A 26258-nucleotide genomic window follows, 5' to 3' on the forward strand; every position below is an offset into this window, starting at 1 on the left:
TTGAGTATTTTTCCAGAGTGCCAGTATTTTCTTCTTACAGTACATGCATTTTATTTCAGGTTGTTTAGCAGACTAAACTGTAAAGCCTGTAAAGCTGTATAACTGCAAGATACTCCAATGCTAAAGAAAACTTCTCTTACTGGAAAAGCAGACCATGGAGACACTGACTCACATAAAGTTTCTTGGATAGAAAGAAAAGAATACCCAAACCAGTCCATATGCTCTTCTGAGTAAAAAAAAATTCACTGCGAGTCTTCCATGTAGTTTGACATGCTACCCTAGTAGTACAAAACAATTAACTTGACACTACAAAATAGAGGAATTCCAGCCCCAAGGTTCCCAGTGCCTGCATTCTTCCCAAAGTCCTTATGTTCAAACATGAATATTCCCAGGCAACTGTACTACTACCACTTCTCAGCAACATTTCCATGCCTCCCTGATTTGACTCTGATTAGACACACCTAACAATTACAGAATTTGTTTCTTCATGGTCTGTAAGAGCAAAAAGTGAGAAGTCAGCAAAATGGCTTATTCCTTATATCTGATAGGCAAGAATTGTTTTGTCCATTCTTGTCCATTCCCAGCTCTGGGGCTGGGACTGCCAGAGTGGCTCTGCAGCCAGCCTTGCAGGAGACTGGGAGCAGAGCTATCTGAGCCCTCTGACTCACTCCTTACTGACAAGCCCTCAGAGCTGGCAGAAGCCTCCCTGCTGCACCACAACGTGTGTGTGACAAAAGGAGGGAGGGGAAAAGAAAGGCAGGCTCAAGGAAGCAGAACACGAAAAGAAAGCCAGCGATAACACATGACCAAGGATAACGAAGCCTGATAGGAAACCTAACAAGCCTGTTATCAAAGCTATGTCATTAAAACCTGATGGACAATTGCAGAGAAAGAATTTTATGTACAACTAAGGGTGGCAGAAGCCAGCTAGATACACAGCGGAAATTGGAAGACAAGACTGCAGAGCTGATGCAGAAGGAGAAACCGACCTTCTTCAGATCAGGAAATAATCCATTACAATCTTTGAGAAACAGGCGAAATAAAAAAAAAAATCTACATACTTGGCCTCTACTTATCAGGAAGTTATATCCTTCAAAAAATTCAACAAAAAGAAGACATGGGTTTTAATGTGTAACACCTCCAATACCTAAAATGTATTTTGTGCATTCAAATCTCAGCATAAGGGCTTGAACTTACAGTATTCTAAATGCTATTTAGATCTTGCAGACTTTTATTAATTTAGTGCCAAGAAAAACCCCAAAACAAACCAAACAAAAAACCAAAACACCACCACCAAAAAACCCACAAAAACACACAAAAACCCCCGAATAAACCCCCACCACAACATCAAAGAGGAATATGTATCAAAGCAAAGTGCTTAACCACACAGATTTGAATATAAGATTCAATATTCCACTAAGGTTTTCATGGACACTTAATTCACCTCTGGGGACTCAGTCACCAAAGCAGAATTTAGTATGGAAAACTAAACTTACATTTTGCATTGACATGCTCTTTTCTGGAAAACCAATGCATTAATCTAAACCAGCAGGTGTGGGGAAAATACTAAGTAATATTTAATTAAACCAACATTGAAATCATAAAGGATTGTTGTCACATGGTACTCCCCCCTCCCCAGGCCTACCCAAAGAAAAATCCTAGCTGGAAACAAAATGACACAGTTATAAATAAATTAGCAGTCATGTACATTTGCAACATCTTGAAAAACCCAAAACCACAAAACCCACTAAATCCAGAGAGCTGCATTTCCTGTTGTTATCTGTGACTGGATAATGATATTTAAAACTTCTTTTACACTTAACAGCACATTTTCTATCTCACAGCAGCTAGTCTTCACTCACTTTGTTTATAGAGTCCTCATAAAAACACGTTCATCTAAATTATCCATTTTAAATTGGCAGTCAAACAGGTAGGCCAGACAAAAGAAACAACCCTGAAGCACCATTTCAGAAGACTTCTTCCTCATATAGTGGAAACAAAACATAGATTATTTGCTCCCAAGGTACTGACACTACTTACTTTATTGAGAGTATTCCCCTGAACTACGTAACAAAAACCAAATCCATTCTGACTCCCATCAGCAGCACCTGTTTCACCTCAGTGGTTCACACACCAGATCAGGACCCTGACTCTCTTCCTTTCAAAGCCAAGCCTTCTCTTTTCAGTAGAACGGAAGTTGATAACAAGTAAGTCAGAAATGAAGTTCTGACAACTGATATCTACCATTAATTACCCAGGCCTGCCATTTGCATTTAATTCCCTGCAGGAAGGCTCAAGCAAACAAAACATATCTGAATTAAATGAGACATACGAAGCTCAGATAAAAATGTTAAAAGCTATTACCATTCTCCATTAAAGCATGCTGGTTTCACCAGATGGGATTGTGAGGAAATTTCTCAGTAACCACCAAAGCACTGAGTCCATTATCAAAATTTTATGTCTTCCTCCAGAAAGAAATGAGGCATGAGCTAAAGACACCATTGAACTCTTCTGGTAACGTCAAGACTGGCATTCAGACTTAATATATTGAATATGTGCTATTTTGACTAGAAGTCAAAGACCATGCAATTGGTTTGAAATTTCTTCTGAATTTCTCAGAAGAACAATCTCATTTGTACACTGGCTTTAATCATAACATAATTTGCTTTGAAATCCCCATGAGCAGTGCAGTACAGGAATTTGTGTGCCATGATCTATGAAAAAGAGCTGAGTGCGTGTTCTGACAGGCTGGGGAAAACGCGAGAGGCAATTATTTCAATAACAACAGCAGCACTGTTTCTCTAACTGGTTTTATAATACTGCCTGGCCCAGGAAATGATAAAAAGCTCTTACAGAACTATGCAGAAAGGGTAAGACAACATTGATAAGGAAGCTTCAAAGGATTTGAGATAACACTGGATGGGAAAACTGGAAAAGCTGCCTGCCCAGCCCGTCTGGGTGAGGACCCTTACACCTCCCACGGCAGAGCCAAAACGAATACTCATCCCTGCTCTCCCAGCAGCACTGATCCACGTCAGGAGACTACTGTATTGTTGTGCCCTCTTTTTTTTCCCTAGGGATTTCTTTATTCTCTGAAATCTATTGAAGTAACTATATGCATTATTTGTTCCATAAGGTGGTTTCTGAGTAATTTGATTTAAAATAAACACATAAATGGCTCTGGTTATGGTTTTCTATGTGTGCTTCTTAAAAGAAAAACAACACAAACCCAGTTGTGCCAAGAACATCCAACTTAGGGAGCAGCTTCAGCTACAGATGTGCCAGGGAGTCCACTTAAACCCTTACATCACCACTGGTACTGGGGAAGGTTTGTGTGGAGAGGGAATAACTATAAATCTCACACATTTAGCCAGATAAGAAAACTACAGAATTTCACTTCAGGAGCAACTGCAATCTCACATCTACCATGCTCCATACAGCAAAACTATCCTTTTCCTAAAGCAGACAGATATTCACCTGGATTCAGAACAAAACAACACAAACTAAAATGAATCACATAAACACATGAAATGCATCCTTATTTAAGTTTGGTCTCACCCTTCTTAGGTGCAACAAATCGAGGGAATACCAAGAGAGTGTGGTCAAAACCCCTGCAAGATACTCAAAAGATTAGACTTAAACAAAAAGCAAACACTCTGTCAGGAACTTAAATTACATGAAAGACAAAACTAAGAAACACCCTGCTGTAAACTATAAATATACTCAAAAACCACTTGAATAAATGTACCAGTACCTAGCCCATAACTAGAAATCCTACTTTCCATGATAAGGTTTCATATTTTCCAGCAAACAGACCCAGGTTGATAATATTAGCTATAAAACAATTAACGTAAGATGCCCCTTAAAATATTTGTCTCTTCCTGTATCAGAGAACACAGATTCTTTGGAGCATATGTTTCCTATACACACATCCAAAATGAAACAAAGCTTAGTAACTCTCAGTGAAAAATGAAGTTAAATGTGACTACCTAGAAGCTAATTCATTTATTCTTGTTATGCATATGTTCGCAATAGTGTGAAGAAGTTTGCTGGGGACTTTGAAATATACAGGCTGCATATTTCATTCAAACCCTTATTGCTGGTTTGAGATAAATCTTTAGGATCTGTAAGACAAACTGGTTAGCTGAAGTTAAGAAACTGCGTGATACCATATTGGGTCAAAACAATGCTTTACCTGTCACCACACTGACAGACACACTAAGTGATGCTATTTAGGGAGAACACATGAGTCTGGCTACACTCTGTGGCTGATTTCTCTTCTCAGCATCCAGTCACAAATATTAAAAGATCTGTTCCTGCCTATTCCATTTACCATCCAATGTGGACATAGAATCACAGAATCATTAAGACTGGAAAATACCTCAAAGTTCATTCAGCCCAACTGTTAACCCAGCACTGCCATGTTCACCACTAAACCATGTCCCCAGGTGCCACAGGCAGACATGTCTTTAACATTTCCAGGGACAGTGATTCCACCACTTATGTAGGCAGCCTATTCCAATGCCTGACCGCCCACCCTTTCAGTGAATAAATTTTCCCTAATATCCAATCTAAACCTCCCTGGCGCAACTGGAGGACGTTTCCTCATATCTATGAACATATCCAACATTATCTTTGAATCTGCTGACCTTACCTGTCTCCACCACCTCCTGAGCTAAAGAAACACAGCAGCAACCTGCAGAGTTACCAAACACCATCACACTAATATTCTGTGAGTCACACAGAAATTGTGTACTACTACCACCTTTGCTGGGAGCACAGGCAGATACAGAAGAACTCACTGTATTTAGGGAGAAGCAGTAGCTTCTGTTATACCCAAAAAAGCTTTCCAGACCTGATGAAGAATTTGCATACCTAAAAGCTTGTCTGCTTTTCCCAGCTCTATCAACTGATCTAAAAATATATTAATTCCCCCTACAAACCTAGCAACTATGCACTCTATGGATAGCTATTCCAGTTCATTGTGAGACTGGTAAGGTTCATTCCTCCCCATTGAAGTATTCTTGGATACAAATACATGACTGTGTTTGATTTGCTTTAATTAAACCAGGAAAAATTTCACAAATTTTGAGGAATATATGAGGAATAACTAGCTTACTTTTCCTCTTGACTCATCGCCAAGTGCAAGCAGTTTTCAAACAACAAAAGCATACAGAAAGATATACAGGAACAACTGTCCTGCTGACATCTAGCAAAAGGGGTACAGCCTCTCAAGCTATCATTTAAACATATTTACAACCAACAGAGTTACAATGCAGCTGTTTAACTTCCCTTTTCTCTTTATTTTACCTGTCAAGTCTCCAACACCTGCTTGTAGCTTCACAAGGCTCCTCAAATTCATAGAAGTCAGTGCTCTGCTCTTCCACGCTGCTGGAGTTCTGCCACTCAGAGCAGAGATTTCTCCTAGCACCCATAACAAAAGGCAAGTTCTCATACTCAGGTATTTCCTCATAGTGACGCACATTCTCATACTCTGGAGCACAAGTGCTGGTTGCAGAATTCAAATGCATTTGGGACAAATTCTCTCCCACAAGTACATGCCTATCTAAATACTCCAGCCTTTGATTATTTCGCATCTCAGGTTGACTTCTGTTTCTCTGCCTCTTCTTCTGTGATGCTGGACTACTTATTTCTACAGAATGTGCCTTGGCAGATTTAGCTTTTCTTTCACTGCCTACAGACCCTACATTCCTGTTGTTATTTCCATACCCATCCCCACTGGAAAGGTTGGCAGTAGCACTCTCCACTGACTGGCTGCCTTTAGACAGAAATTTTTGAAAGTCACTTTTCTTTAAGCAAACTGACAGTTTCATGTTCAGAAGCTTTTTGAAGCTGTTTTTCTTGTGATGGTCTTTGCAGGGCTTGTCTGTCCTGTCCATGTCCACAGCAGAGAGAGACTTGGCCCTAGGCTTCGTCACAACAGTCAAGTGGCTGAAGCTGGTAGCAGTTTTTAATGATTCAGAATTTCCTGAAAATGGAAGAATAGGATGAGGTAACTTCCAGATGGGTTTTTCAGAAGAACGTTTGGGTATGTCACAGGACGAAAGTGCATCCTGCTCCTTGGCTCGTGGATGTGCAAAGCGAGATCCTTCTAGAAGGCTGTTCGATTTGTCCTCACTGGAGGTGTAAGAACTTTTGTCCACAAGCTCTGCTGATGCAGCTTTTTTCAGCAGGCCAGCAGCTGGAAGGCCATGCCTCTGTGGTTTCTTAGGAACAACTTTCGGAGAACTCCCATCCTTTATTTTAACTTCTTTCTCTTCCAAGTTTTGCGGTGATACATGGAGGCTGTTGGAGGCAGATGAGTGCTGACTGCTTGTCAGTTTGAGCTGCTTTGGCAAACTCATGGACAAGGTATCACACCTGACAAAGTTAGTCCTTTTGTCCACAGCACCTGGCCAACTGGTGTCATCTGTTCTCTCATCCATGGAGTTGTGGTCTGCATTTAAAGAAGATTCAACACTTCCCATCAAATCAGGACTTCTTTGTGAAAACTGAGGCAAAAGATTTTGTGAAGCTGACTCTTTCACAGCAGGTTCCTTTACCTGAGGCATTTTTTCTGCATTGCTTTGAGTTACCTCACATTTTTCTGGATGAAACACTTCTATATTATTGTTATAACAAACACTTTGACCAAGGACATTAATTTTTGCTGGCTTTTTTATGCCTTGGTCTGCAACCCCGCAAGAATCTTTCTCTGAACTAGATGGTTCCTTTGTTCCTTCTCCTGTGGTGTCTATGCCATCCTGACGTACTAGACATGCAGCACGTGGCTTTCTTGGTTTAGGGATAGGAAGCACTTTGGAGCTCAGGACTGAAGATGTGTCAGGGGAGGTTTTATCAGCATCTGCTTTCATCCCTACTTCAACTGAAAACATCCTATTACTACTTAAGTTTTCATTCTCTAGGATTTCCTTGTCCAATGGGGAAGAACAACTGTGATTATTTTCAGTCAAACTAGGACAAATTTCAGACATCTGAAACTCATCAGCATTTTGTTGCTTCCCTTTAGCTACCTCAGAAGATGACGAAGACTGTACAAATTCCATAAACTCTATTTTAACATCATTCTTGGAACTGCTGCCATCCCCTCTGTCAAGTTTGTCTGCATACTTGTGCCTCACAGGACCGCTGTTAGGAAACACACCATGAGTTAGGACATCTTTAAGTTTCTCTTCCAAAATGCTGGCTTTCAAAACCACCTGACTTCTATTTCCCAGTTTTTCATTGTGACTATCCCCCAGAGATAGTGCATTTCTTTCACCAAGTTTGATGTTCTCTAAGGTGTCAAAGTGCTCAAGAATGATCTGAGTTTTACAGGTGTTCTCTCCATTTCCAAGTTTATGAAGGCATTCAAATTTGCAAGATGACACAGGTAGAATATATGCTGTGTTTCCAGTACTCCCTTCTGAGGTTTCATTTTTATAGTTCAAATGGTCTAGAGTTTGAGAAGAATCTTCCCTGTGCTCCTCAAAGCTTTTTGTGCTTTTTTGTGTAGATGATGGAGGTTTAACTTCTGGAATGGAGGAGCTCTTGAGAACCTTTGGTTTTGGTGCAATCACTGGCTTGGTTTTCCTTGCTGCTTGTATCCCACCAGAAAGTACAATATCAGGCTTTGGTGCAACAGGTGGAGGTGCTGCCTTGTGTCCTAGGACAAATTTTGGTTTGGGGGCCACAGGTGGCTTCTTAATTTCTAGAAAAGATGGAAAACAAAGACTTTATTCACCACTGCCCACGGAACAACTTCACCTGCAATGCAGTATTGTAAAAAGTTTTGTAACATTTAACTTGCGATCTACAAGATCTCAATGTCTGCATGGATCCATTTTTCTGTTAAAAGCATGCCTCTCATCCCTAACACCACTTTTTTACTAGTTGCCTTTGTTTTAATAGGCACATCAAGGAGTGGTAGGGAAAGTTTTCAAAGTCTTTTTGTAAACAGTTTAACGTATAGTACACATACTCGCTCAGATGCTGAAGTCTGATGCCAAGAAAAGCAAAGCAGCTTTGCCTGGTTTTGCAGTTTTAACTGTAATACCATTGTAAAACGGGGCGAGTACAGTAAGCACCACACGTATAATAAGCCATGAAGTTAATGGGACAGCTAGACTAATGACCAGGGCAGTTCAGACCCTTCCTCCACCACCCAGAGAAATGTGTAACCTAAAATTCCTCGTTCCCTTCCTCTCCTCTTCAAACAATAGTGAGATGAATTACTGTACCAGTTAGAAAATTGCCATGTCACTACCAACAGTTCAGTTGGTCTGTGGTATGAAGTTAATGCAGTAATTTGTAGCAAGGCAGTACCTTTCTATTGTAAAACACTATTTCTGTGCCTCATATAAAATTACTCTTCCCAACATGTCTGACCTAGAAACAGTCATCACTACTATGAATTAAGAGCGACTTGGCACAACAAGGTTACAAATCCTGAGGAGAGTGTACAGCACTCAGGAAAAGGAGCTCACGAGGAACTTTGAGACTGTGCAGTTTTGATCCTGTTGTGGTTTTGGAGTTTTTTGTTTGCTTATTTTGTGGTTGCTTTTTTTTAAGGTATGCCTGAAACATTTGAATATTGCAGGAGAATATTTATGACCAATTCATTTCCACATGCTGGAATAATTTCAGATTTCTAAGTCCTCTGAGTGATTTTTGATATGTGCAAACTGGTTTGTAAAGTAAACAAGTGTCTCACGCTATTTATATATTACCTCTGTATTTACTACCTTTGTTTTAATCAATATTTTGGTATACTTTCAGTAAGTCATATACATGTTAAATAAAACCCTCAAGAAAACATACTAGTTAATGTTTCACATGCAAATAGATAGGGTAGGCCATTGATTTATTATTCCCTTTGAAATGTGGGTTTGGTGTTTGGTTGTGTTTTACCACCATTATTACTGTAGATATGCAACTATACCTTAATCTCTAGCCTAGAAATGCAAGAATGAAGTTTCAAAGTTTAGGTTTGTTTTGTGGGGGTTTGTTTGTTTGAAGGAAATCTAGATGGGTTTAAAAAAAAATTTAAAAAAAGAAAAGAAAAAAAAAAAGCCAATGCCCTCAGTTGCAACTATTTCCTAAACAGCAAGCCACTACTCTAAGCAGAGAGCCAAAACCAGTAAAACCATCTTTTTCTAGGACATGAATCCCTAAATGGTACCCAGACCGACTACTTACACTTAGAATGGCTGCCCTTGCTGCCATTACATTAGCAAACAGGTAAACCCAATGGCAGAGACAATTTTAAAGAAATTCTGCAAGAGGGAATCCAGAATTTCTTTCCAAAGGTACAGCTCCCTATAGCAACTGACAACAGTGACCCAACTGCCACCTACTGCCAAGGCTATACCACCTTCTGTATCCCATCTAAAGGCAGGTTTCCTACACACAGATGAGTCAAAAATTTGCTAGGAAAAAATAAAATTAACTCTTTGGGTGGGTAACTACTGATCCCAAACAGCAGAAGAGAGCTGTACACTCACTTTCAGGCAAGCCAACTGCTTATTCAGTTGGAAAATGAAGTGATGGCAATAAAAGAGCCCATGTTCCACAGTAAAAAAACAAGGAAGGGATACCCAGTTTGTGACAGAACACAACACAGTAGTAGACCTGGGCCATGTCCAGTAATATTTATTAAGCTATTAAAGTTCCCTGAAAACAGGAGAGAGACAGGCTGCTTTGGAACCCTTCCTGATGCCCAAATAATAGAAGTGGATTGAAAAAGATACAAGAGATTAAACACTGGCTAGGTGAGCAATAGCCTGTGGATTATTTTTCCCACTCACAAACTGAAGTCCATAAACCTTGGAAGTTTCTCTCTCTATAGTGGGACTGCCTAACATTTTGGATACCACCAAACTAGATTACCCTGCAGGGATTTCAACTAGCACTTATTAGGGAACAGAAGTTATGACCTGACACCATTACCTGAATATAAACTATCAAAAAACCCCATGGTTTTATCAAAACTAAACCATGAAAATGTAAAGAAATGCAAAGAAAACAAACCAGTTATTTATAAGCCAGTGGTGGAAACCTGGATAATGAACAGAGCAGAAAAATTCACTTCTGATAATAAGTGCAATTCAGCATGATTTCTGAAGCCTACTAGAATTTTTCAAATTACTTCAATGCTAAAAAGCATTGAGACAGACAGAAGAGACCAGTAAATTGTGTGGGATAATAAAGACACCACTGTCTGCTTTAAAGTGATTGCACATTTCATCTAGAGTAGATATGGGTCGATGTCTTAACAAGCACTTTACAGTCTCGGTATCAATACAGATCAGCAGTCAACCGCTCCATCAGAAAGGAATGTGATGAAGAGCCCTTTCAAACATAAATGTGACATGAGAGGAAAGACTCCAGGAAGGGAATGCATACCAGTAGTTTTCCTCAACAAAATATCTTTAAGTTTCTGAAGAATACAAGCAATGAAATACTTACAAGAAAATTACAGCAGCTGACAAGGGTTAAAACATGGTAGATTTATATTAGAAATCAAGAATTAAAGTTCAGTTGTTATAAACCAATTCACTGTTGGATGGAAAACATAGTTCTACATAACAGTGCTCTAAAAGGGACAATTTCCCATCCAGAACAGAAAGTAAACTAAGTAGGAGGCAACTGTTATATATAAAGGTGTAAGGAATGACTGGAAGTCATATGAGAATGATTTTTGTTAAATGGCAAGCATAAGCAAGCCTCTTTGGTGAAAAACAATAAATATAATCAAGGAAGCATTATAGAGCAAATGCATGGAGTGGTTAGTTGTTTGGACAGTGGGGTTTTCCTGCTGCCATATGGAACTAACTATTCACCTAAGGACAGAGATGCTTGGTTATGCTGAGGAGAGTAAAAATTGAAGAGAATTTGGAAATCATTGTACATAGTTATTTTATGACAGCTCCATGCAGGTCTGAAGCTAAGCAGTAAATAATCTGGTAAGTATAAAAGACGAAGGGAGTTGAAAATATTTCTGTACATAGCACCTGCCAGACTGTTAGTGAAATGTTATGTCACCTTCTGGCAATCTCTGAAATAACTACAGAAGTATCCAAGGTCTAAAAATTATGCTTCAAATCCCAAGGAGGCTCATCCTGGTTAATTTAACCAAGAATTTAAAAAGTAAAATTGTAATAGAATATATACTTATGCACAAGTGAAATATTTTTGATAACAGATGGCTCTTGAATCAAAAAACCCCAAAAACAAACAAAAACAAACAACCAACCAACCCCAAAACAGTAACCCCGATGAAATTCCATAGCTGACCAGTGAGGTTTGACAAGTTCAAACTAGAAACAAAGCTCTAAAATTATTATGAAACCCAATGGATAATTAACTACAGAAACACCTCGCCTAGCCTTGTGGGGGAGCCACAAGCGCTTACAGACAACTTAAACTCACTTTCTGACACATTTAGGATTTTCAGAGGAACCTTTGGACTGGACATTGGATTCTCTAGCCTGTCTCACTCAGGAAACTGGAGAATCACTATGACTTTCCCTCCTCCCCCCTCCAATCTTAACTCATTTCTCAAAGAGAATCCCTGCATCCAGTGATTCCAGTAATAAATGCAAATCTAAGAGCAGAAATACAAAATTTTATTTGCATAAACAGATTAAATGTTAAAGAGCCAGAGAAACTGTCAAGGAGATATCCTCCAACTTGTTTGACTATGCAAAGGAAGAAATCCATAAATAAAGTGACTAGCAATGCTGCCATCACCAACAGGAAATCTGCTGCTCACGTAGGAACAGCCAACACCATGCTCAGTGCTGAAGGGAAAAAAAAAAAGGGTGCTTAAAAATACCAACACCTAACCCCCTTAAAAAAGTTGGATTTAAAAGGGCATTATTTTTCTAACAACAAATTGCCATTAGCAGCACCCATGCAGATCAATGCACATGCTCTTCGTCTGACTTCAGGTCACAGCACAGAAAACAGACATTTATCTCCCTGGTGAATTATGTCCTTCAGCATTCTGAGGAAAAAGCAACACCCATTCTCATCCTGCTGATCTCCTCTGTGACCAACACTTGTTATTGCTTGACTGGTAAGTGCTCCTGTTCTTCCTTTGATTTGTTTTAGAGGAGGATGTGAACATCCTGAAGCAACTTCTACTCTCAATCCTTTGGCCCTAAGTGCTCCCCCATTTCTGTTCTTCAGATGATAGGATTTGACAACTGAGGACCTCACTTAAAAACATTTGTGTATCTTCTCCTATGCACTATCATGAGAATGAGCAGAAAAGCCAGTAAGACATTGCAATCTTAAGCATTACTATTACACAGCTTTAAATCCTTCTCAAATTTTTACCTCTTGACATCTTTCCTGCCCTACATAGGAATAAGGAGAAACAATGATATACGAAGGTGAACTGAGGCAAAAAATCAAATAGCACTATCCCTTCTGCAATAAACTCTACTGTTGCTAAAGGAGTATTTTTCCCAGGTAATTTTTATGCCAATACCTTTGAGATGATGTTAATAACTCCTATATTTAGGAACAACAAAAGAACAGGAACAAGTCATGTTGACTTGCATCTGTCCATGAAAAGGAGACAAATGGTTCTAGACACGGCCAAGCTAACATAACTCGATATTCCTTTCCTTACAATGCTTCACATGAACAGAGGCTCCCCTCCTGGTATTCAGGATGCCCTATGAAACTATCTCAAGTCACCCAAGACGTACCCTGGGCAAGATCCTGCAAATCACCCTGAAGTAATGTCCTTTCTGAACCACAGAACAGTAGGAAGACAGTACAACAATGAATCAGTGTGGCATCAGATTTTGACAGCAGCTGAGCCTAAGCTTAAGGTATGGGTACACAATCAAATTACTGTGGCATAAGCCAAGGTGTGAATTTAACAAAGCTGCTACTTTATAGAAGCTGGTCAAATGAATAATCTTATCTTACCACACAGTATATAAGGCAGTTTGTTCCTTTTCACCTACAAGGTAACATATACTTCACATACTACTCCTAGAAGATCTGTTTCACACACACCAGGAAAAGGGCTTCAAACAGTTACTGCTCAGCAGCTGGTCTAGAGCAAACACATGCATTGGCTTTCTTGTGGCACCCTGTTTACTTATGCACACTGTATTCTCAGATATAGGAAATCTCATCTGTAGGCTATACATGAAAATAATATGATGCCTGGAAGGTATCTACCAAGAGATCAATGTGCTGTTTTTTCTTACATGAAGGAAGAGCTTGCTCCAACAGCCAATTTACTGTTCCTAAGACTACTTCTGGCATAAAACACTACAACTCACAGACTCAAAACAAGAAAGCCAATCTGGCTTTTAAAGAACAAGTAGGGAGAAAGATAATTACTGCTGTGTTTGGGATACACTGAGAGATTATTGCACTGGCACTCAATACAGTGCAGAGAGAAACAGATAAAGTATTTTAAAACTCCTGTTCTTCAGCAGCCTAAAATTTAAAGAGTCATTACAAGGCTTTTCAGGTCATTTACTTTGTTTTCAGTTACAGAAAGAAAGTTTCATTACGTAAACACCTCAAAAAAGTATTGCGAGATCATTAATTTATTTCCTGCAAATGTTTATTTATTTTCTCATTATGCAGAGGCTCTGATTTTCTCAGGTGCCACAATGCTCAAAAGAAACAAAAAAAGGAAGGAGTCATAACATCCCGGAAGATAACACATGTAGTTTTTAAAGTACAAGGGAAAACTGTGGTTTCCAAGCCACTACAGTTTTAGAAAACATCCTAATTAAACTGCAAAAGGAAAACATCAATTTCAAAATCTTAGGTTGTTCGCTGACTTATTGAAATAAAACAGGAAAGTCAGGGATAACTTCAGAGTAAGGACAAGAGATGAATAAACAACCTTTTAAGATCACATGCAGAGACAGAGCTGAGTAACTCTAATGAGACTTGACATATCCAAGGGTTAAAGGGACATTAAACCCTGTAGGCCTCATTTTTTTTTCAATCCTTGAAAGCAATGAAGTTTGATTGGAAAAGTCATGTTGATTTTGTTTATTCTGTTCCTGCTATATTTTTTTCCATTTGAACTACATTTCTGACATTAAAATACATTTTTCTCGTTGTTGTCAAATCCAATTTCAAGCCTAAGCTATACGTCCTGCCCACATTAAATAAGCTCTATAGATTCACATATAAGGACTGTTTCTTCAGCAAGAAATAATAAATGTCCAACTCATAACTCTGAGCTTTTGTTTTTTCCTTTTAAAGGCAAAGCACATACTTGAAGCCAGCATAATACTTTCAGGCAGAAAACGAGTAAATGGACATTCACTGGCATCATTTATAGTGTGAATATATAAATATATCTTGTGCAGTATATGAGAAAGCAATGGCAGGAGTATAGCTGTAAGTGAAGATTGAAGCCAACATATGGGCTGATCACTACAATGAGATAATCTTTAAATTATGCAAAAGTATTTTTTAAAAGTGCTATAGTTCCTTAGTTCCAACAATTCCAGATTTACATATACATTTTAAAACATGTAAGCAATAGCTGTGGCAGAACTCCATCATAGAATTATGTTCAGCTCTGGACTGAGATGTAACTGAAAGAATTTTGTAGAGGAAATAGAAAAGACAGGCAGCAAGACACTGAATATGCACCGCGCTATTTAGAAAGGCAAAAGGTAAACTGGAGTGAGGTTAAGGCTGGGTTATCAATCTCAGACCTTTTGCAACTTCTGTCCTTGGGGAGAAGCCATGTTTGGCATTTCTCCCCATACCACAGTCCCCTCAAATAGCACAGTATCTGTCTTAGAGAGAGCCCTGCATATCAAGAATACGCCTGCAAATCCTACTTAAAATAATATTAAAGCAATACAGATGATGGTGTACCATGTTGTTTTGTCCTAAAGGTACATTAAAAGAGAGGCACTCAGGCCCTTCAAGTCAAAGTGAAGGAAAGATTTCTAGCATTTCAAGTTCCACCTGAAGCTTTGACTGACAATAACATTTTTACTGAAACGCTGTGTTACCAACCAGAAAGCTGGGTTACATAGCACAAACCGGAGTAAGGACGGAATTCACGATTAAATAATTTCAGTGTAGGAAATAGATTCTACAGATCATAGGACTGAAATTAAAATACAGGATTGGTAAGTTTTTATGTGAGCATTAGCTTTATAAAGAATGCCTATATATTACAGGCACTATGTTCTATAGCAATAAAAAGAGAGGGATATTAAATCTTCAGAACTTCCTTCTAGCAGTCTTCAGCCTTGTCATACCTTGCATAGGAACTCCTAAACTGAAATGTCAAAAGCTGTCATGATGCTGTCAGCAGGATCATGAATCTCTAATCTTGTTTCACCTGCTCCCCATTTATTTTTTTACCTTCACATAATACATCACACACAAAATACTCTTCATCCTCTCTTAAATACCCCTCATCTTCCCTCTTCCTGCCCACTATTACTCTATATGCCTCCCTCTTGAAAAAACTTGCTAAAATTTAGATTTGCCATGAAACTGTCCCACTTTCTTTTTTGATATTCCTCAGCATCCCTTTCTCTTTTGCTTACTTTGTTCACCAGAACCCCTTTGTCCTCACCTTTCCCATAAACACTACAAGGTACACATAAAGCTGATTTAGTCATACCACCTAAGATCTAAACATCCCGAAATCGCTATTTAGTACTGAAAAATCTACTCAACTTTCTGAAACTTAGTACCGTATCAAATTTTAACAGCTTTAAGCTCTTGAGCACCCCCTAACACTTACTTTGTTTGCACAGCTGTTTAACTCTTGAAAGATTAGGGGTGAACTGCACTATCAGCGGCACTACTTAAAACTGGAACATACAGTGCAGCTGTTAAGCAGAGATATCCTGCTTTATTACATGCTTTTCAAAATCTAAACAAAATCCGTTCTGTCACATATATTAAAAACAGGACTGTTTTAAATGAAGCAGAAAGATGCATTAAACCGCTTTTCATTTTCCAGTAAATTCTGATTAGCAATGAGAGTTCGGAAACTTAATTAACACTGGAGTTAATAACAATTTGACATATTTGAGAGGAAAACAGTGAGAACTGCACTGATTTTTCTGCTTGATGACTGTGTATTGCTTTTTCTTCAGAACACCCACCACCCCAATCCCTACAGGAAGCACTTCGCTGCTTCCCGTTTAACCCTACAATTAGCCCTGTTTCCATCCAATACATCATAATTTACACGACACGTTTTCAATGCAGAAACGACTCCTGTTCTCGTCTTTAGGCAGACAAGAAAGGAATCTACTAACAGAGGGCTGAACAAAAGTACTAAGCTAGCACACCACCGTGCAGGCAAATATAAATACGAGCAATTCCCTTAAACACGAGGTGCTCTTGTTCTGAACCAGGAATTTGCCTTGGAGCTCTTTTAGCCGTTAAATTGGCAGCGGTCAAGAAACGGGGGAGGAAAGGTAAGGAAAGCACGGAAGCAGGTCAGTTCCAACCAGCAGCTGGAAAGGCCAGAAGCGAACGCTTTCCAGCACCCCCGTGGGGCTCCTGCTTGCAAGAGCCCGGCCAAGGCAGGTACATCCCCGAAGCAAAGCCGCAGCTGACAAACTCTCGCAGCTCCGCGGAGTCAGACGGAGCGACAGCCCCAGCCCCGGTGCTGGCTCTTCTGCCTGAACCCGGCTCCCAGCAGGTTTTCCCCGCCGTCAGCTCAGCCCAGGCGCAGGGACCCGCTCGGGACCCGCGGGGCGGTGAGCGCAGAGTCCGGCTCAGCCTGAGCAGCTCCAGCCCCGGGCAGAACGTGCCCGCACGGCCCCGTGGCCAAATGTACCGAGGGGTGCGGAGAGCCCGTAGCAGACTCTGGGAAGGGCTGTCCACCCGACCGGGTGCGGGGTGCGCCCCTCACCGCTCCGACCGCTCCCGGCCCGCCTCCCAGCGCTGCCCCCGGAGCGAGCCGAGGGCGCAGCGCGCGGCGCTGCCGGGACAGGGAGCGCGCCGGCGACTCCGGTTCCCGTCCCGCGACGCGAGCCCCTCATCCCTGCGTCCCCACCGCCGCGGGGCGAGCGAGGCGAGGCTGTCCGGCCGCGGGGGCACGCGGACTCCCCGCCTGTCGCCGGCCGGGCGGGCGGAAACCGCCGCTCCCCAAAGTTTCCCCGGGCACTCACCGGCGGAGCTCATGGTGCTCCCCAAGCGCGGAGCCGCGCTTCCCTTCGTCCCTTACGCCACGGCCCCTCTGAGGGCCGAGGAGAAGGAGCCCATTGTTCCCCCGCGCCGCCACCCAGCCAGAGGACCAGCGGGAGCAGCTCCCCCCGCCCGCCACCGCCGCATCCCACCCCGCGTCCGCAGCACACGGAGCGCACTCAGCCGCCGCTCGCCGGCGCCCCCTGCCGGGCCCGGGCGCTCGCCCCGCCCCGGCTGGTCCCGCCCCAACCAACACCGCTCGCCGGGCGCCCGAAAGCGGGCGCTCCGCGGTGCTTTCTGGGAACTGTAGTTCTCCCTGGCACCAGGCAGCGCCCAGTGGGGCGGGGCGTGGCGGCCGGCGGACTCGGTTTCCCAGCGTGCCCGCGGGGAGGGGGTGGCATGGCGGGCAAGGATGACACCGGAGTTCGACGAAGAAGTGGTGTTTGAGGTGGGCGCGGGGCGACCCGGTGCGGGCTGGGCCCGTGTGTCTTCGTCCCTCGTTGCGCCGCGGCCCCCGCGGCCGGCATGCGCCGAGCGGGTCGGGTGGACGCGTGGCGTGAGGCGGGCGCGAGGCCCGGTCCAGGACAGCGCCTGCCGCGGGCGGGTAGCGTCGGGCGGGACCGGCGGGAGCGGCGGGTCGGGGCGGTGCTCGGCGTGTCCCGCGCCCCGGAGCTGCCCGGGACCAGCGCCGCGCCCTCCGCGCAGGCCGAGGGCGGGACGGCTCAGCGGGGCCGGGCGATCCTTTGTGCGGCGGGGCCGGGCTGCCCGGTCCCGCTGTCGGGCGGCCGCGGTGGGAGGTGTCGGGAGGCCCGCGACGGCGGGGGTTCCCTCGGAGCTGCCCGTGAGCACCGCTCGGGCTGCGAAGCGGCGCCCGGTCAGCCGGGCCGAACTGCAGGGTCAGGGCAGAGGGAGTAAATAGCTAAAAGATTCTGCCATCTGGATCGGTGTCACTCACCGTAAAAGGTGTCTTTCAGCGAGCACTGAGACTGCTTTATCTCTGTAGTATTTGTGTTACTACTGGATTTGCATAAACCTTTTCTGGTTATATCACGTCTTCTTAGAGCCACAGTAGCATCTTGTCCTTATTTAAAACGGTAGTTAATACATCAACTGCTGCGGTTTGGTAAGAAAATAGGGTCCGTTTGCAGCAGGTAAGTGTAGTTGTGTCTTAATGGAGGATGCACCTGGTTGTGCAGGTGTACAAAGTGGTAGAGAAATGCTGTCTTTATAATGAATAATTATTATAATAGCAATAAGGCTTCTCTTCTAACCAGGATGGAAAACACTCCTTACATAAGCAATTATTTTTTTCTCAGCTATGTAAGTAGTATTTCTTTAGTCTTTGGTCCATACCACGAAGTTTTGTGTTCATCCACAACCAACCTTCAATCCTAACAATAAATTTGTTGTTTACGTTGCTGCTATGTTAAATTGCTTCCTTTCATACAATAAATCTGTGGTGAGAATTTATTTCACAGGCATAATGCCTGCACTCTGCATTTCTATCTTCAGTAAAAGTGATACTTGTTTTACAGTTTCACAGTCCTTCAGTTCATGCAGCAGCTACCATTTTGATTGAAAAAGTTCTGCACAGAGAATAAAAGATCTCCTTGCATATGCTCTTCACTATTATCCTTGTGTTTTGGGAACAGATTTCTGTCACTAGTAAAGGCTCTTGGATATATTTACTGTACCAAGTGTGTGTGTTTATATCCGTACACACTTACAGGTATACTGAGTGACACAGTAACAGATCTGTCATATATTGTGGTACATCATAAGAAAGTCAGATAAGCAACAGTAGGACGAATACAGGCTGTTTGGGTTGGCTAATTGGTTGGACTGCAAAACTGGATGGGCTGCTAACTCATAAAAATGGGTATTGTGAAATACACACAAAAGTTATCTTCTGAAGTGCTCAGCAGGGTTCACAGCATTCTAAAACGAAGGCTCCACAGAGAATTATGAGCATACTTCACACATGGGCCAGAGATAGGAATTGGCAAGGAGCCAAAAAGCATTGGGGTAGTTAATGCTACAGCATATTTGCATTTTTAATTTTTGTTTTCTTGGGCCCCCAACTCTCCCCCTTAATTATTTATTGTTTCTGGTAAGCAACTACATTTTTTCTGCACCTCAGTAGGTCACTTCCCATGTTCTTCAGCAATCCCTGTTGCAGGAAGGCCATTAGCATTTAGACTTCAGTTGCTGTGTTGTTTTCTCTGTTCATTTGGAGCTCACTTCAGCAAGATATCGATCGATGTTGTAAGGAGTCGTAGTGTGCTAACAAATGCATAATCAGGAAAGAGGGGATCTTTCATGTGTCTCATACCCAAAAGGATGGGTAGGAGAAGGAAGTAAATGGGATATGCTTCACGTGTTCCATATCACAGTTATGTCCAGTGTTACTTTGTGCATGTTTTTTCGGGTCACAGCTCTGTCCAGCTGGTCCTGAAGACATCAGTGGCAGGTGTCCACGTTAAAAATTTTGCAGCATCAAACAGATGATGGCCTGCTGATAAATATTTCTGAGCTTCCAAGGACTAGTCATTTTTCTCACTGTCAAAGTATCTTTTACATTAATTTATCTTTGAAGGAAAGGAAGCAGAAATATGGCATTTCTGCTCTGGGAAAGCAGTGTTTTCTATCAAGTTCAAATGCCACTGCAGATCATCATGATTGAACAATAATGTATGATGGGCAGTTAGTCTATCCACTAAGTGCTGCCATATTCTATCCAATTTATAAATTAATTCCTGCAGCAGCCAGCAATTTTTATTCGCTGACTGAATAGTCCCAGCACTTCAGTTCTTGCATTTGTTACAAGCATCTGCTCTTTCAATTAAAATACTACAAAAACAGTGGGGAGGAACAGAGCCCAAGACAGGCAGAGGTGCCCCTGATACGCTGGGCCTGGGCTTGTCTGCCCAGCAGTGCGTCAAATTAAAAATTGTGGCAGTGTAGAGCAGATTGTACTAAACAATGGAAGAACAATACATGGTGGTTTTTATCTGTGTCTGTCTTAATTTTTTAAGGGATAACAAATTTGATGTTAAGTTGCTTAAGATGCGTTTTTATACAAAAACTGCTGCAGTTACAGTTTACCTCAGAATCCTTTGGAAAATTTTGGCATTTTGTGTATTTATATGAGACTGGAATTGTGTTAGGTTTTTTTATTGTTGTGTGGACAATAAGATCTCCTTCTTGTTTTCTTTTTCTTTCTTAATGTATAAATTAAAGAAGCTTCTTTTTCAAACTAGCTAAATTTCTGCATCATTATGCTAGTTGAGGGACTGTGTCAGAACTTTGTTACTTTGATTTATAACTGCCATCTGATTCCTGACTGGAAATTTATTCATGGCCACTTCATACCTACTTGCACATCTGCCAATGTTTTCTGTTATCTTACGTAGTTCTTATCTGTCTCTAGAATTTACAGAATCACAGAATCATTTAGGTTAGAAATGACCTCTGAGATCAAGTCCAGCCTTTGACTGATCACCACCTTATCAACTAGGACCATGGGCCTGTTGTTTCTTGAACACCTCCAGGGATAGTGACTCCCTCTGCTGCTCCTTACGTGACTTGTGTTCCAGACCCTTCCCCAGATTCACTGCCCTTCTCTGGCCTCGCTCCAGCACCTCAAACTCTTTCTTGTAATGAGGGGCCCAGAACTGAACACAGTAGCCAAGGAATGGCCTCACCAGTGCCACGTACAGGGGGAGAATTTGCCTCTCCTAATGTGTTCATAGAAAGCAAACTTCTTCTGGCTAAGGATTATGTTAGGCTGGATAAACCAATATATCTTTGCTTCCTTTCATGAAACAGATTTTTCTGTTCATCATTTTTGGTTTGTCTTTTTAGGGTTTTCATGTCTATTCAGTTCATGTTTCTTTACCACATCTTGTAGCATAGTACTTGGCATTCTTGCTAGGGTTCTTATACAAGTATTTTCATTTTTTGCTTCTGGGAATACTTCGTTTCTTGCATGCTGGGCCTACAAACAACATTTTTATGTCTTCATACTGTCTGACTCACCTGTAATACGATAGGGTAACGACTCTCGATTATCAACAGCTTCCCCATTACTGGAGAGTTTGTTTTTATTAGTCCCTCTGTGTAAGGTCTTGCTGTTGTCTGTTGTTAAATTGCATGCCATTATCAATACCCACTTAAGGTCATCCTATTATGTTTCAATCCTTTTCTGCATATACGGTGCTACTTGGTGTTATCAGGAAATGTCATTAGCAAGCTTTTTGATATAAGTTTAATTATGGTAAATATTAAAGCTTTTAAAAATTCAAAAGCCTTGACCAAAGACTCATTTTTTATGAACTCCATTAGTAACCTTCTGATCCATAGCTTTCCACTCAGTGTAGACCACTGTTATCTCTGCCATCAACATACTTGGTTCCTTTCCCATCTTTTTTATCTTAACTGATATGGCACTGTATCAAAAGTCCATATCCATACAGCATAGTGTAAAAAGTCCATATAAACTTCCTGCATTTCCCTTATCTACTAAAATTAGCTGTTTTATCAAAGAAAGATGTCAAGTAAGTTTGGCACAATCTACCTCTGGTGAATCCATGTGATACCTTCTTTGATGATCATTTGTTTTCTTCTTTGTCTTTGAATTTTGCAAGAAAGAATAATTATTCTCAGTAGCATGCTGGCTTTTGATCAAATTCATAGACCTGTCATATTCTTGATTGCTTTTTCTCCTTTTGAATATAGGCACTATGCTTGGATTTTTTCTGCTTTTGAGTTTATAGATTTATTAAAAATCCTTTCTGCTGCATCTTTCATCTCCTGTGCCCATTCTTTCAGAACTCTGGGGTGAAGGTGATCCAAACACTGCATTTTCAGCTTCCAATTTCTGCTTTCAGCTGTGTAATTTGTCCTATATTTTAATGAGTTTGTGCAAGCTTGTTTTTTTTTTTTTACCTTTGGATAGATATTCAAGCTGTGCTCACAGAACCACAGAATGTTTGAAGACTGAAGGGGACCTCTGGAGGTCATCTGGTCTACCACCCAGCTCAAGCAGGGTCATCTAGAACCAGTGGCACAGGGCCATGTCCAGATGGCTTTTGAGTGTCTTCAAGGATGGAGATCTCACAATCTCTCTGGACAACCAGTGCCAGTACTCAGTTACCCTCACACTGACAAAATGTTTCTTGATGTTCAAAGGGAACCTTATGTGTTTCAGTTCGTGCCCATTGCCTCTGGTCCTGTCACTGAGCACCACTGAAAAGTGCTCATTTCTGTTCTCTTTGCACCCTTTCTTTAGAGATGAGACCCACCCTGAGGTTTCTCCAGGCTGATCAGTGCCAGCTCTCTCAACCTCCCCTCATGTGTGAGATGTTCCTTCCTTCAGGTTCACCTAGACTGTTGAAGCCTAATCCCTAATTACTGTGTCAGAGTGGTTCTGGTAGAAGGGTTGCAGGTGACTTCTGTTGTTTTCCATTTCTATTCTGTGTATTCAGAAGAAGTTACTCAGACTGCACAAATGTATGATTTTGACACACACAATATCAAACTGCCACCAGCTTAGATTTTTAAGGGCTTTTGCATATGCAGTGTTTGAAATACAAAGCTTTACATGTAGGATTGTGTGCAATGTAATACTGAATTAATTTCATTGGCATGATATCTCCATTTTAAAAAAAATTTATTAAGAAATAAATTTTTTCTCCTTGAGCCATTGTTTTAATTGATTAATGAGGCTTATGCCATTCCTACAACCAGTTCTGTCCTTATTATTTACTTAATATTGCTATTCATTAGCTATTTTGTTACTAATAGTAATACATGTTAAAGAATAGCCCCATCAAAGGACTGGCTGAGTGTCATGATGATTGTGTCACTGTGGAATCTAATGTTTTACTCTAGATCTAGAGGATCTGATCATTACTGTGACTCCAGACTTTTAAATTTGGGGTTGTTCACCCCAGTAGAAATCCCAGACTGAACAATACAATATAAACTATGTATGTGTTCTTTCATGACTTCAGATTCTCTTTTGTGCAAATGGGATAATAATACCAAGGTAACAAAATGAGACTTCCTTTGGTTCACCTGTCTGCATCAATTCTCAGAATCTATGCTAATCTATATTTAAAAAGAAAACAAACTGGGGTTGAACACAAAGAGCATCAAAAACCTCATGTCCAAATTCAGAAGTTTCTATCTGTGTAAAACATTGAACACAGCTCTACTGAACCCACAAACTAGAGCAAAGATTTTGAACGTGTAACAGCTGCTCTCATTTCACAACCAGCCCTTCCTCAAGCAGTCAGTCTTCCCTTCACTGGAGGAAACTCCAGAAATAGAGTTACCCTTTCCAGAGTTTGAAGAGACATGTTCTGTGCTCTTTGTCTTCTTGCTGTAGTGGAAGAAGCTAATATGAGAAATGAGTCCTGAAAACAGTGGGGAAGTGGTTTCCAAGGAGCATGCCATCCTAAGAGAGAAAGGAAGCACCAGGGCCCAGCAGAGCTGGTAACTATGTGGCACTGGGTCAGGCCTGCGTGGGGAGGAGGTAGGAATGGTGGAGTCTGCTTAGGCGGGATGTGGCACGAAGGAAAATATTGGGCAACATCTTAATGCATTCCAATGTCAGGTTCAGAAAGACAACTCTCAGTGCTTATTTAGGCATCAAACCAAGATGCTGCTTGGTGCTGAGGGGCATGGAGGATACCTGCATGTAATGTTCTGGTCCACAGATTCTGTAGGATTTTAAAGAGAGATTCTAGGAAGAGGCACCACCATTTCCCAGCACAATACAATACTGAACAGCCTTTAGCTGATGTGTACTTTACATGCCTACAATAGTAAAACGTCTAAAATGTGGTATTTCTTAGAATATTGGTGCACCACTATATGTTCAAATCCTTATCCGAACCCTTGTAAACTATATGTTTAAAAGGTTGAGCTTTTATCAAAACACTCAGTCACGTGTCTTCACAAATGTTTTCTTCACCTAAATAAACTGTCCTAAAATTATTTTGTTTAAAAAATTGAACAAAAACAAATTAAACCCCCACAGAATCTAACCTCAGACACTTCTTGTTGTGATGGGAATTTCAAGTCACTTTCATTCAAAAACCTGAAAACTTTAGGACTTGCAAAATCATGTGATTTTTGTCAAGCATCAGGCCCATAATGTTGTGTACTAAAAAATAATGTATCAAACATACATTAGGAAAAAGAAGCTGAAAAACAGTATTCATACACCTTCAACGGTACTGTCAGTAATGCTTCTTTAACAGGATTTTTCTCACTGAATGTTGGGTGGAGTAAAGATGTAGTACTCTTATGTTTTGTACGTGCATGAAATAAAGCCAGGTACAAATACACAGCTCTGTCAAAGCCACAGTTCATTTGTCATTCTAATGAGCTGGTTTTGGGACTGTGCTTTGTGTGCCTGAAGTGTGGACTGTTGGCAGAAGAGGTGTTTGGGCTTCACTCCTCTTTTGCGGTTTATTCCCATCCTCTTCCTTATGCTGGCACCTGGATTTGTGGGTGATGCTGTCCAATGGCTCAGGAGACCGATTAGACTATAACCTGGCTAAGAATGTGGAAAAAAGAGAAATCCATCTTTTTTTTTTTCTATCACATTGTTTCCTTGTTCCATCTCACCATTTGGCTGCATAACTGTTACTGTCAGTGTTCTGAAGTGGTACTGCAGCTTTCGGCTGTGCCCACTGGTAGTGGCAGATTAAATTGACCATACGAATGCAGCCCGGGGAGATTGCAGTGTACTGTATAGGCACTTGGACTGGTGATGGATGGACTATTTCAGATATTTTGCTTCTCAGCGGTTTGCTAAGTTGAAGGGGAGGACAGACTTTGCTCTTTTCTTCACATGACTGGGAGCAGGTGATACCAGAGAGAAAATAAAATAAACTGCAAGCTTAAAATTTTGTGAAGAACAGTCTGGTTGTTGCAGTGGCCAAGTCAACTCATCAAGCATTTTTGGATATCAGAACAGATAGATAAAAGTATTATATGAGCCATATGGTGTGTAAACCTATATTGCCGTTACTATTTTTAATCGAAGATTTTAAGATGAAAGTACACGATGATCCAGAGTAAATCTTGAGGTCTATTTTTTAATCCTCCTCTGTATTAGTTGCCCTGGAGTCATTTACAGCAGGACTAATACTGCAGTACTGCTTTTACAACTTCAAGTCATGAATCAACTTCCTTGAGAAACAAATAGAAAGAATTGCTCAGTATACTTTTCTTTTAATCTTCTTAATGTGACTGCCTTTTGTTTCTTGAATGCTTTTCTCTTCAGTAAAGATGTTTGCACAGTGTGTTGTCATTAGTTAACATGATCAATAATAGATAAACAAGTTGATTATTTGGAGCTAATGTATCAGAGATACTTCACTAGTTTACCAGTCAGATGCATTAATTAATTAATTGAGTTTTGAATGTAAATGAAGAGTCAAATCTGTGAGTTGTTAGTAACTATTATAAAACAAACCACCCTTGCTATATCATCAGCCTAGTCTGATGGACCTGCATGACGAGTGACTTCCCACCCACAGCTCCAGGTACAGAGTCAGCTGGCTTGTTACCTTGTCCATCAGGGAAAGGAACATTTACCACATTTACTTGCAGTTTTTCCAGTATTTTTTACCTCTGTCTTTGTCAGAAAGGACCTGCTCAGCTTTCACCTGCATTTGCAGGTCCACTTTTGAATGGGTAAACAGGGCAGAGCTCTCAGTGAGTTTCAGTGCTTTGTCTAGTGTGTAGTATTTTTTTCTGATGCTTTTCCACGATGTCAGTAATGTGCAACCACCTGCTGTACAATGCAAAGGAAAGAGCATTCCCATGTCAGAGATACAGTGATACAGAAACACACACAGGCTGTAAAACTTCCCAAACTCTTGAGGACATGTGAGTCCCTGCTAAATTAGGTACATATCATAGAGTCATAGACTATACTGAGTTTGAAGGGACCCAGCTGGGTCATCAAGCCCAACTCCAGGCCCCATGCAGGACACCCCAATAATCACATCATGAGCCTGAGAGGGTTTTTCAAATGCTTCCAGAACTCAAACAGGCCTGATGCCATTGCCACC

The 26258-nt window shown here is 41.3% G+C and overlaps 2 protein-coding genes across 6 annotated transcripts in view; one reads left to right on the plus strand and one right to left on the minus strand.

Moving 5' to 3' along the window:
- Positions 1-17319, minus strand: part of FGD6 (FYVE, RhoGEF and PH domain containing 6) — a 73463-nt gene extending 56144 nt beyond the window's left edge. The window contains exons 1-2 of the mRNA XM_042025889.1: positions 17151-17319; positions 5311-7711 (exon numbers count right to left, since the gene is read on the minus strand). Of these exons, the coding sequence (XP_041881823.1) occupies positions 5311-7711; positions 17151-17163 (2414 nt within the window). The 5' untranslated portion in view covers positions 17164-17319. The remainder of the gene's footprint in view (positions 1-5310; positions 7712-17150) is intronic.
- Positions 17320-17488: 169 nt separating this feature from the next.
- VEZT (vezatin, adherens junctions transmembrane protein) overlaps positions 17489-26258 on the plus strand; it is a 60374-nt gene continuing 51604 nt past the window's right edge. For 4 of the 5 annotated variants that reach the window (XM_042025902.1, XM_042025911.1, XM_042025940.1 and 1 more), the window contains exon 1: positions 17489-17614. In XM_042025902.1, the coding sequence (XP_041881836.1) occupies positions 17579-17614 (36 nt within the window). In that variant the 5' untranslated portion in view covers positions 17489-17578. Of the gene's footprint in view, positions 17615-23557; positions 23665-26258 lie in introns of all 5 variants that reach the window. The other variant, XM_042025931.1, reaches the window with a different exon arrangement.

This window comes from Corvus kubaryi, unplaced genomic scaffold (assembly GCF_017639235.1).
Source record: "Corvus kubaryi isolate FWS band 111438036 unplaced genomic scaffold, C.kubaryi_AGA036_p1.0 129, whole genome shotgun sequence".
Classification (NCBI taxonomy): domain Eukaryota; kingdom Metazoa; phylum Chordata; class Aves; order Passeriformes; family Corvidae; genus Corvus; species Corvus kubaryi.